At 41.0% G+C, this 12,819-nt stretch overlaps 1 gene segment (V, D, J or C); it reads right to left on the bottom strand.

Annotated features, from left to right (window-relative positions):
- Positions 1-9,925: 9,925 nt before the first annotated feature.
- LOC134478833 (T cell receptor alpha variable 9-2-like) lies at positions 9,926-12,409 on the bottom strand. The segment is given in 2 exon segments: positions 9,926-12,168; positions 12,287-12,409. Coding segments are annotated over 2 exon segments (408 nt in total).
- Positions 12,410-12,819: the final 410 nt, after the last annotated feature.

The raw sequence follows: 12,819 nt of genomic DNA, 5'->3' as shown, positions 1-12,819 counted from the left end.
GCAATTGTTTGACATGTTTCCTTTTTTTAGATACTGCTAATTCTCAAATTTGGCAATTATTTATGCAAATACAACTCAATTTAAGAGACTGTACTGTTTCTAACATTATAGGATATTTAAGAGTTAATCCAGGATTTGTACCTAATCAATTATGGCAAATGGATGTTGTTCATATTTCTGATTTTAGAAAATTAAAATATGTACATGTGACTATTGACACTTTTCAGGCTTTCTAGTTGCAACTGCTGTACCTGGAGAAGCAACTAAAAATGTAATTAGTCATTGCCTCCGTTGTTTTTCTATGTTTGGTTTTCCAAATCAGATTAAAACAGATAATGGAAATGGTTATTGTAGTCAAGCATTTGAGATGTTTTATTGACAATTTAATATTTCTCATATTATGGGATTCCTTATAATCCTCAAGGACAAAGTATTGTGAAACAGGTATTGTGGACTTTAAATCAATATCTTCATAAAATAAAAAGGGGGAGTTATATCCCTGTACACCACACAATTATTTAAATCATGCTCTTTTTGTTTTAAATTTTAAAATTTGGTTGCCAAGGAACTCTCTGAGTGTCTATGGCACCCTGCATATGGCATGTTTGTGTTTTTTCTGCAGGATACTGCAGGAGTGTGCTAGTTGCCAGAGTGACTGGTGAGACAGGGTGATGCTGGGACAGAGTATGATGCTGGCCTGTGCGCTTGCTGACTGCCCTGACAATGGTGACTGGGAAGCTGTATTGGGTATATATTCCTGACTCACCTTTTCTTGTCTGTATCCCAGATTGGACAAGCTGCCTTGCCTTAAGCTTTCAGACCTTGTGGGACAGAGAACATGGAGACTGTGGAAACTGCCTTCAAAATATTAATCAAATAAGAGAAGTTATGACGACTCTTCTCCTTCCTGTAATATGACCATTTATTCTGACTCAGTCATAGACTGGACTAGAAATCAATCCAATTGGCAGGCTGATTCTGGACATTCTCAGAGACATTTGAGAATTGAAAGTTGCCTTGTATGAAGTTACATTTATAGTGGATTGAATGGGACAGGATCTGGATGACAAACACGTGTTAGTGAGTGTGTTATGGCTCCCAATCTCTTATTGATTGTTCATGTTAAAATTACTTTTGTTTCTTCCACAGTATTTAATGTAAGTTGTATTGATTGTACACTTTCTAATTTTGTTAATGTATTGAAATTGGCATGTCGGTTATGATTGTCTATCAACTGGCTTTTGTTTTATTGCCTGTAGTACAGGACCTTGCTATTCTGAACAAAGCTTGCAAATACTAGAAGTGAATCAGGCTTTAAGCAGAAGCAAGTGGGTAGTGGGCTTGATTATGGCTGGTATAGCAGCTTTAATTACATTAATAGCTGGCACCCCTGTTTCTGTAGTTGCTTTGATACAAGAAATTAAGACAGCTATTTTTGTTAATCATTTAGCAAAAATATTTACTAATGTTACAAGTATTCAAGAGGATTTAGGAACATTTAGATAGGCCTTTGGAACAATAGATTGATGTTCTTTAAGATACCATTCAAATTATTGGAGATGAGGATCAGAGTTTAAGAATAAGAGGCAATTTTGAGTGTCATGATAAATATCAATAAGTTTGAGTTAGTTCTAAAATTTACAATTTTAGTCACTATAATTGGGAAAAGGTTGAAAGACACTTGTAGAGTATTTGGCATAATTCTAAAACCTCTGGAAGTTTTAACTTTGCAAACCAAGATTATAAATTAAATTTAAAGAATGCTGCTCTGCTGAGCTTTGATGCCACAGATATTGCTGATAAAATTATTCGTGGCCTGAGTTCAGTATTCCTATCTTGGTCAAGCTTCAAGGATGGCATATATAACTTGATCATGCTAGCCCTTTTTGTCCTGTGAATAATATTATTCCTGCCCATTGTGACAAAACTTGTTTTTAACAACATCAATATGTTGTCTGCCAAAATACATGGCTTGAAACTAAAAGTGGATCCCCATACAGAGTTATTAATTTAACGGGCTGGCAAGCCAAGGACGGGTAAGATTCTGCACAGAGACTTACCAACCTAAAACAGAATAGCATTGCTTCTTATAATGCATATTCCAGGATAGGTAATGAAGGCATTCTTGTCAGAAAGACCTAAGACAGGCTCAGTCTTGTTTATGAAATAAATAAGGGGGAGATGTGGAGAGCCTTTTGGTGCTACTTGCTTCTAGATACTTAGCAGGAATTTGGCCAGGACAAAAGAAGCAAGCTCAAGGCAGGGAATCTGACTTTAGGTCAGGATTCAGGAACACACCTGATGTTGGGGTGCACTCTTCTTGCAGCCCCCCTCAGACCACAGACATCTGCTTCCCTTCCTGGTTGTCTACAACGTAAGGCAAAATCACTACATTCAAAAGGAAGAGCATGCGCCAAACAGCGATGAACTGTCGGGGAGAAGTGTCCTTCGTGTCTTTGATTTATACAAATTCACTCAAGGCTTCTAAGCAGCTCTTCCCAGATTCTACCTCTGGCCCCGAACAGTCAGGAAAGTATTAGTCTTGCTAATATAAGAGCCAGATTTTCTTTTTTAAAAATCCCACAAGGTACCAAGTAATTAGTCGAAGAACTCTCTCGGCGTTGGTGTAAGCAAACAATGTGGAGGAAGAAGAAAACAAAGGTCCGCTGTATCTCAGCCAGCAATTCCCACTCAGGGCATTGGGCTTGTTGAAATACAAAGAGTAACATTTACTCAACTGCCCAAGATGTTCTGTTCCTTGGTTTCAGGATGACAGCCCCTCAAACTTGAAGATACTCTCTTACATCACAAGCACAAAAAGCCGTTATTTTTTTTTAGCAGGAACTCTGGTGTCTCTGTGGTCTACAGGAGGCCACTTGCCCTCCCTGATGGGCAGCTCCAGACCTGAACCTCATGTTCCAGTCCGGCACCTTACTTTCTTTCACTGATAGCTGCAGTGCAAGCTGCTGAAGCTTCCCCTCAGGAATTCATTAGTTGAGGAGTCAGGAAGCAGAGGTGTCCTCCCTATTTTCCCTGTGGATCACAGTTTCTTCAGTTTGAAAACCGATTTGTGAAGGGGTCAGACTTGGCTACATATTCTGTGCTGCAGAAGCACTGCCAGAGCTCTGAGGAGAGTTCAGACGGGTGCAGGTACACTTTCAGGGTCCCATGTGGTACACATACCTGGACATGAGCCTTCTAATGCCTTCCCATCTCTCTCATCTTGCTGGGATTAGTCCATTCATTCTTTAAGAACTGATATGTTTCCACCTCCTGATCTCCTGAGGAGAGCACCAGTCATCCCTTTAGAAAGAGTCCTTGTGCATCTTTTCTCCCTCCACACTTATATAACATCCATTCCTCTTCTTCAAATGTCAGAGCAGTGTCCTGTGCTTCCCATTTCTCCAATCAGTACTTGGCATTCTTGAGTCCAAATACTTAATATTAGGTATTTTAATACTGAATTAAGAAGCTTGATATTATCAGCATCAGTAGTCCAGTTTCTAAAATGTATATGCCCTTAGCTCATAAAATATGCCAGAATGTCTGAAAATGAGTAAATATGTAATATATAAATATCAGTGAGTATGACTGGTGGCCAAATCCGTAAGGTGTGAGGTTCAGCTTGTAGAAATATGTTTCAGAGCATAGCATGACCAGTTTCTTCCAAGAACCCGGATGTATCAGTGCCTCTCAGAATTAAGAAAAATAAAGATTCTTCTGTAAGGAGCCACTTCTCTAGGTCCCTAAAAATACACAGAGCAGGCAAAATTAGCTCCAAATTGTTTATGTCCCAGATTTTACACAATTACCAAACGAAAAAGGACTACAAAGATTCTACAAAATTCAACTTGCAGTATTAGTGAAAAGGATAACGGGACAAACGGGTTTGCTCACAGTTATGACACAACAGACTGATAACGGTGTAATTGACTAAGTTTTTTTCCCTTGGTTTTCTATTTCTGTGTTATAAGTAATAGTATATCGGTTCTTTTCATTTTGTCAATTACTTTGGGAATTTGTTAATAAACATTCACTGTATACTATTATTGTTTAAAGAAACTACAAGGAGCCCTCTCTGGAAAGTATATATTGTGAATTTATTGGCATTTGTGTCCATTTGATTTCATGCTTTGCATGAAAACAATGGGCATGAGCACTACATCCCATACCTTTTTCATTTTTTTATTTTTATTTTTGAGACAGGGCTTCTTTGTGTAGCCCTGTCTGTCCTTGGACTGACTCTGTAGACCAGATTGGCCTAGAACCCAAGAGATCCATTTGCCTCTGCCTCCTAAGTGCTGGGATTAAAGACGTGCACCACCACCACCCAGTTCATAACCCTGTTGCAAAGAAAGAAAATTGTGACAGTGTTAATGCAGATTCATTAGAGTTTGTCCTTCTGTATATAATAGCTTAAGTCATACTCATGCTATTCTGAAAACTTTACCAACAGAAACATCTATGATACAAGGATTTGCAGAATATTTTATCCCACTTAGTCCTCAGTTTGCTGAAAATTATAAAATGAAAGCTTCAAATCAAGGAAGATGTTCTATTGTAAGTTAGTCATCTAGGTAATTTGAAATAGTTATTCAAAAATGAGGGAATGTGTTATATCAGATTAAAAAGGTCTGCAATGGAGTCAAACAATCTGTAAAGTTAAGAATCATAATAGGAGAAATTATTTTCCAACTGTTCTCTGTCACAGGGTTAAATTGAAAACAATAAGAAAAGAAGTTACACAATTAATAACAGACAGAAGATGTGAACAGAGAAGAGAAGAGTCAAACAGCCAAGGATGTGGAGTGCACAGTGTCGATAGCCAGTGGAGGAATGGAAAACAAAACCAGGGTTAGGCGCCAGGTCACTCATCCCATTAAAGACCAGGCTGAGGAGGGAGTATGGTGAACGGATTCAGGAATAGTGAAGGGAATATCAATAAATAGAGCCACTGTGGGAAGTCATGTGAAATGCTCAGAAAATCAAAATCATAACAACTGTTTATCCCATGTCTGGAAGCCCACCCAGAAAAGTTTTACACACACACACACACACACACACACACACACACACACACACACACACGTTTATGGTACAACACGGTTACACATGCACATGCACATGTATGTAGCTCTCTCCAGAGTAGATCAGATGTAGAGTCAAGAAGATTATTTTCAGCCAAAAAGATGACCAAAACTTAATTACTTTCAGCAAAAAAAATAGAAGTGAAATGAGACACATTGCCTTAGAATAAACAAATGTCCCATATTCCTCTGCCTAGATGTTAAAAAAAAAGGTCCCTATGAAAACATCCTAATTGTTGCTGAAGACTGAGAAGCATTGTATGGGGTGTGTGTAAGGGAGATGATGTATGCTCAGTGCATACTGTATGCATTTATGGAATCATCTCTTCGAATATTATGTTAAACAAATGTGGTAATGAAATAAACCTAAAAACAAAAAATTGTTAATCTTTGGTCTAAAAGAAAAACTTAACATCTCAAAAACACCAGTTTTTGAAAACTTCTCCACAGAAAGCCCAGTCTGTACAGACTCTGAGTAGTTTGGTTTCTGAGTTCTGATGTAAGTACTCGGCTCACCACTCTGGCATGAAGTCGGGTGCTCAGTGTCTACGTGAGTGGGCTCAGCTGCTGCCCACTAAAGCTCCACTTATGAAGACAGATAGCCCACCCTTCTTTCTGACTTCTGCTCATAGCTTGATAACTCCTGCCACACCCTCAGCACTGAGCCGCACAGTTCCAGACACATGAAGACTGCTCTGCCCAATGTTTAAGTTTCTTTAATTCAACATTACCATGACTCACTGTGGAGAAGGAAGGAATCAAGTTAGTTACTGAATGGAAAGAAGGAAAGGGGAGGGTTGATGGTCCTCAGGCCTCTAGTACTGTGATGCTAAGCAATGCAGATGAGCAATGCAGATAATTGTCTGTTTCACTCAAATCACAATTAACAAGCAGCCCAATGTCAATTGCTTATTTACTCAAATTATTGTCAAGGTCATATACAAACATGTAGATGAAGAAAATAAAAATTAACACTTCGTAGAGCTGGTCATTCCCATTGACACCGACATTACTAGAACAGCACTTGCCACAGTGAGTGTCTGTGGTTTCTGGGGCTGGGCTCAGGCATTTGCAAGGTGACAGCCAGATGTTACAGGAAGTCTCTGTGTGCTCATTTACCTGATGGTGCTACAAATGGAACTGCTGGCCTGTTAGCCCAGCCGACATCAGTGATCTGACCCTGGACCACTTTTCCTGTTCCTCGTACAGACAGCTACTAAATACTTGCAGAAGGAAAATGTGTTTGCTTAGAGAAGGACTGGATAGTCCTTCCTGTGCAAGTCTGATGCCCAGATCACCCTGAGGTTCCACTAAGGAAGGAAAGAAATGACCCTGGAAAGCTGTGCTCCAACCACCACACGTTGTGGTCACCCCCCAACACATGTGATAAAAACAAAATAAAAACATTAAAGTTCCTTGATGATCAAACAAAAATCATTAATAAAATGGATTGTATCTTTTTTCTTTAAGAATCATAAGTGACATCTCTAATTATGCCTTGTGACAAGCTAGTAAATGGCATGTGGCACCTCTAGACTACACTGAGCGTGTAGGACAAAGGCAGCTCCATTAGGGGGTGGGCTGCCGATCAGTCTGTTTGTAGGCACACTAATTTGGTGTTTTGTAAGCTTCCTGTATGTTTATAGGAATCTCTTTAGGTTAGGTTGTTAAAGATGTTTTCTGGGCCTTTGAGCTAGGAATCTTCTCTTTCTTTTAATCCTATTATTCTTAGGTTTGACCTTTTCATAGTTTCCTAGATTTCCTGGATGCTTTGTGTTAGAAGAGTTTTAGATTTAGCATTTTCTTTGACTGATGAGTCAATTTCTTCTATTGTATCTCCTGTGCCTGAGATTCTCTTGTCCATTTCGAGTATTATGTTGGTGATGCTTGCATCTGGAATTCCTGTTCTTCCCTAGGTTTCCATCTCCAGGACTTCCTCAGTTTGTGTTTTCTCTATCGCTTCTGATTTCTGTTCAAAGGACTTGAACAGTTTAATTCATTTCCTTTGCCTGTTTGATTTTATTTCCTTGTATTTCTTTAAGGGATTTATTTGTTTCGTCCTTGAAGGCTTCTATCATTTTCATAAGAATAGGTTTAAAGTAATTTTTTTGTGTTTCAGGTGTGTTAGTTATCCAGGGCCTCTGTAGTAAGATAGCTGGGTTCTGGGTGTGCTATATTTCCCAGGCTTTTATTGACTGTTTCCTTATGCTGGCCTTTAGCCATCCGGTTGTCCCTGGTGTTGGCAGTCTCTGATGGCAACAGGTCTCTGGGACTGCACATAGAACTTATAGTCCCTGATGTCTTTGAGGTTACAGATGGAGCTGGGGGTCCTAGGTGTTGGTAAGTTTTCAGTGATGCAGGCAGAATTGGTAGTCCATGATGGCTTCAGGCCTCTGGTTGATCTGGGCAGCCACATCACCTCCAGAGATGCAGGCAGAGATGGTGGTGATCCCCAGTAGCTGCAGACCTCCAGGATTGTAGGTAGAGAGGTGAACAAGAAGTTGAAGCACATAGGGGATGGAGAAGACCTAAAACAGGGGACCAGCAAGGAGGTGATTGGATCATGGGGGTTTCACTTAGTTTTCCCAGATGACAGCAGGCCTCCAGGGATGCAGTCAGAACTGTGACCCAGGGAATGAAATACAGAAAGGAGAAGTCAGAACCTGCTCTTTCTACTGCTGGGTTTGCTGGGAGGGACTGCAGCCAGGCAGGGAATTAGGATAGGAAGTCACCTCCTAGTCATATGTGTGTATCTTCTGCTTTTTCTTTCTTTTAATTTTTTTATGTGACTGATTGTCTTCTAAAGATATATAGAGAACATAGGTATAATATTTGTTGTTTGGGGAGGTGGAGAGAATACGGAAGGAATTCGGGGAGTTCAAACCATGATCACAATATAATGTATACATTTTTTCGATTAAACTGAAAAATATTTCAGCCATACCAATATGTGTACTATGCATTGTCAGAATAATAAAATAGTACCCCTATAAGTCAAACCCCTGTGTGCCTCCCAATTCCCATTGCATGTGGAGGACAAAGAGAATAAGCAGAATTGCTCCCTTTTACATTCTGAACTCTAGCTCAGACCATGTGGAAGCCCAGTAAGTTTAGATGCAGGCTGCAGGTGCCGGGGGATCACTGTGCGCTCACTGCACAGAGGTAAACTGCCGAGTCACTGGGCTGCGAGTCTGTGATGTGCAAGGAAACATGCAGGCTGGCTCTATTGAGGTGAGCTGTGAATCTGCCTTCTTTCTTGTTGCCATTGGAGAATACGGATATCAGCATTTTGGGGCCTTTCCCGAGATGTTGTTGGTACCACCAGAAGGACTGAGAAGCACTGTCGCTGAAAGTGCAGTTGAGAGAGACTATGGCTCCCTCTGAGACACTGAGTGATTCTGGGCTCTGCTGCACCTTCTGCTGGCTGCTCACCCCTGTGTGGAAAAACAAAGGTCAGACAAACTGAACTGGATACATATGGACGTTAATACTCTAGAATAATTTTCCATAGGCCTCCCACCTGCTTTAGTTGCAGCATGAGAACAATAGTATTTTTACCCTCTAGCCTAAAATAGGCAATATGATGAACTGTATTTTTATCTTCCCATAGAAATGGCCAAACTCACCACTCAGTTGAAGCCAGAGGACCACTAGTGAAACACATAAGGGAGGCATTACTGTTTCCACTGAAGATTCGCACTTCAAGCACAGCAAACAGGGTGGCATTTGGGCAGTTCAAGTTCTTCTGTATGGAGATGCATAAAAAGGAAAACCCCAAAGTGTTCATCCAATTAGAAAGTAGATTCTAGTTTTCACTGCTACATCAAAAGCCTTCCTCGTCCCTCCAAGTCATCCTCTAACACACACACACACACACACACACACACACACACACACACACACATACCACAGAGGACCATATGAGACAGTTCCTCTGGGTCTTTGTGAAGATACTGCCCTCCTGTGGATTCACCTTAGTGTCAGATAAATACTTAAGGCCAGATTCTTCTAATGTGAACTATTAAAATAGGTGGTGATTTAGTCAGGTGAAAAGACATTCGCTCATGTTTATGTATGTGTGTGCTTATGCATACGCTTTTCACCAAATGGCAACTTTTTTCTCAGTTAAAAAAATGTCTCCCTAGTCAGTTTTCCATAATGTTTCTAAAGCTTTTATAATTAAATAATAGTTTATGTAAGCTTCTTCTTACAGTAGGGGGCAATTAACATAGAGACCCCTCCCCCACTGGTCAATGTGCAGAGAAGAAAAGGCTTTGGAGTGCTCAGTCCTAAGTAGGACATCTATGCCCTACCGCTCTCACAAGGACTCAAGATTCCTCACAGGAAAAGGAGTGGAAGAGCTGTAAGAGCCAGAGGTAATGGGCGACTTCACGGAAACAAAACAAACCAGGGGTATGTGAACTCACAACAGATGTGACAGCATGCATATGACCTGTGCCAAGCTCAGCGCTGACAAAATTCTTGTACGGAAGATGGGAGGGAGAAAAATCCCCATTCTTACCCAAAACTAGCATTTGATAGCTGCTGGGAGGAGGGGAGTTCGTTTCTTTATAAAGGTGTGGTTCCTGATATATGGGCCACACAGCAGGGCAGACTCTACAATTAACAGTAGTTCCCAACACAAACCAGAGAGAGACAGAGAGAGAGAGAGAGAGAGAGAGAGAGAGAGAGAGAGAGAGAGAGACAGAGAGACAGAGAGACAGAGAGACAGAGAGACAGAGAGACACAGACACAGACACAGAGACAGAGAGAGACACACACAGAGATGGGGAGAGAGAGAGACAGAGAGAGACAGAGACACACACACACAGAGACAGAGAGAGAGACAGAGAGAGAGGAGTTGGGCAGGTTGGGAAGTGAAGTGGATTTGGGAGGAGTTGGGGAAGGATGAATATGATTAAGCTATGAATAAAGTTGTATGAAACTCTCAAAGAATTAATTTACCATTTTATTTAAATTAGTTTTAGTATAAACTCAAACATCAATGAAAAATATCAGATGTCCCTTTCTTCGGGTCCATGGATCCTTTGGGAAGCTTCCTCAGTGGTAGGTTTCCATGGAACTTTTTTAGTCTTTGGTGGTAATTTCCCTCCCAGCAACCACTTCTCTATCCAATCTCCCTCTTTCTCCATTTAATCATTAATCCATTCTGTTTTATAGCTCCTTTTTAAACATCTTATATTGATGCTTCTCTCAACCTTTCCTTGAAACCACTCTTTCCCCCCTGCCAGCCCACCACGGCCCCTTTGTAATTTTAGGTCCTTTGTGGATATTCCAAATGGAGCACACATATCTAAATACAAAGCTAACATGTACAGATAAGAGAAAACATTTCGTACTATAACTTTCTCCCTCAGGACTCTTTCCATGTATCCCAGAGAGTATGGGTTGGCATTCATCGCGTTTTAGGACGTGATTCATTGCTTTAATCTCTTCTGTCCTTTAACTTTTCCCCAGGAAAAGTGTGTGATCCACTATGCTGGTGGGGCTTTCCACTAATTTTTTTTTCTTGGAAGAAAAAAGTGTCTCCATTTTCTTTAATGGCTTGATAAGATTTTGAGCTTTTGCTGATAATTGACTTTTGCATTAAAATATTAAAATAATTAAACATTTTAAATGTTACCTATGAATAAATCCTCTGAATTTTTATTCAGTTTATTGAGTTTTTCACCTCTAGCTTCAGTTCAGCCTTTTAAAAACTATGTTCGTAATCGAAATAAAATTACCCACTTTACCCTCCTTCGCATCTTTTAAGCTTCTCAGAGTTACCATCTCTCAAACCCTCCTACCCTTAATTCTCAAATTGATAACACTTTCTTTTATTATTATTATTGTTACAAGCATGTAGTGTGTGAGTGAGTGTGTGTGTGTAGGTGTGTGTGTGTGTGTGTGTGTGTGTGTACGCGCATTCGTGCACACAAATATATATAAATAAAATCTACTGAGTCCATATTGCTTTCTGTATGGCTTGAGGAATGACTGCTCAATCTGTTAATCAATAAGAGTCTCATCCCTGGGAGTGACTAATTCTCCTCTTCTAGTTTTTGTATATTAAAGCAGGTGTGTGTGTGTGTGTGTGTGTGTGTGTGTGTGTGTGTGTGTGCGCGCGCGCGCGCGCGCGTGCACGCGCAATGATAACATATAAATGAGACCACACTTTTGAGGGAGCAAGGGGACGCTCATGGAAGGGGTTGGGGGACCGAAAGGAAGCAGGAGTGCTGTGATTATATTTACTTTAAAAAAAGAAAATGAATGGCTTGGCTCAGCTGCCCCTGAGGTGCTCAGTCCTTCAGAAGAATCTAAGGCCTTGTTGAGGTGAAGCCTTCACTTCATCCTGGGACTTCTGCCGCCATACTTTCCGAAGACGATACGCAGAAGCCCCCTTTCCTGGCACACCCTGTTCCCTGCAAATACAAAATACAGCTAGTCCTACCAGAGCTGTGGAAAGAAAATGTGGAGGACAGACTTCATCTACTATGAAGAGCAGACAGACCACTTCCTTATTCACAGAGCTTCACTGTGAGGCTCCTTCACCTCTGCACAAGGTATTTTTGCATTGGATTTTGGTTTAGTCCCAGTCAAGACGAGGATGAAAGAGTCTACTTCTTGTTCTTTCTCTTGAGGCTACTCGTGTAATTTTTGTGCCAACGAGAGAAACCGAGAGGCACACAGCACAAAGAGGAACCAAATCAATCCCAGAGGCTCAGCAGTTAGGCCTCTGCTTCTCAGAGTTTGTGCTCAGCTCCCTCTGTGGTTTCTGCCACTGTGTCATTCAGAGCACAGTAGTACACGGCCGAGTCCGACGCTTGCACTGAGGCTTTCTGCAAGTGGAAGGACGTGGTTTCTTTATCATACGTAGCTTCGAAACCTCTGCTGCTTCCCTTCTCGTTGGCCTTTGAGGCTCTAAAGAGGAGCTGTAGACCTTCTCCGGGATACTGCACATACCAGAACAGAGCCGGGTACCCTGCGGCTGAATAGTTGCAGTGTATAGTAAGAATGTCCTTTTCTGAGAGGACCACTTGACCTTGCGTCTGAGTTACTGAGTCTCCATGGGCCCTTGCTGGGGAAGGAAATGGAAACCAGCTATGAATGTCATTAAAGACAAAGCTCTAGGATGAAGTTAGGGCTCGAGATTTTTCAGATATAAAAAGGTGACGGTTTCAAGTCACGTTACTTACTGAGGATGAGGAGCATCACAGCCAGGAGGCCCTGAGAAGAGTCCATCTTTAAAGCCACCTCGACAATGTTCATGGTCCTTAGATGTTGAAAACACAGAGAGAAGCGATTAGTCTAAACTTAAATTCATACAGGAAATGCTGTAGTGTTGGGATGCTCCGCCCTCTGGTGGCCAGAGAGTAAACCAGGTTAAATGGAGCAATATTTGCTAAAAGACACAAAGAACTCTGAGAGTTGAGAGATCTCCTGTACTTCAAACGTCATGTTTTCTCTCTTCTAAGAGAATGGCAATTTTACGGAATTTTTAATTTAAGTTATCCAGGAGAGAAACCACACTCCATAAAAAATACTCAATATTTCTAAATTTCAGGAAAATGGAAGGAGCACAAGTTATTGAATTCCATGGAGTGGCCTGAATTTTTGGAAAAGGTTCCCCTTCTCCATTGAAACATTTCTTCCTAACATGAACAAGCCGGTTTACGTGAACTACGTCTGCAGAACAGACTTGACTTTCTGCCTTCACCTGCACTGGGCT

Source organism: Rattus norvegicus, chromosome 15 (assembly GCF_036323735.1).
Source record: "Rattus norvegicus strain BN/NHsdMcwi chromosome 15, GRCr8, whole genome shotgun sequence".
NCBI classification, from domain to species: domain Eukaryota; kingdom Metazoa; phylum Chordata; class Mammalia; order Rodentia; family Muridae; genus Rattus; species Rattus norvegicus.
The sequence above is the reverse complement of the archived record's forward strand: the minus strand, read 5'-3'. Positions and strand labels throughout refer to the sequence as shown.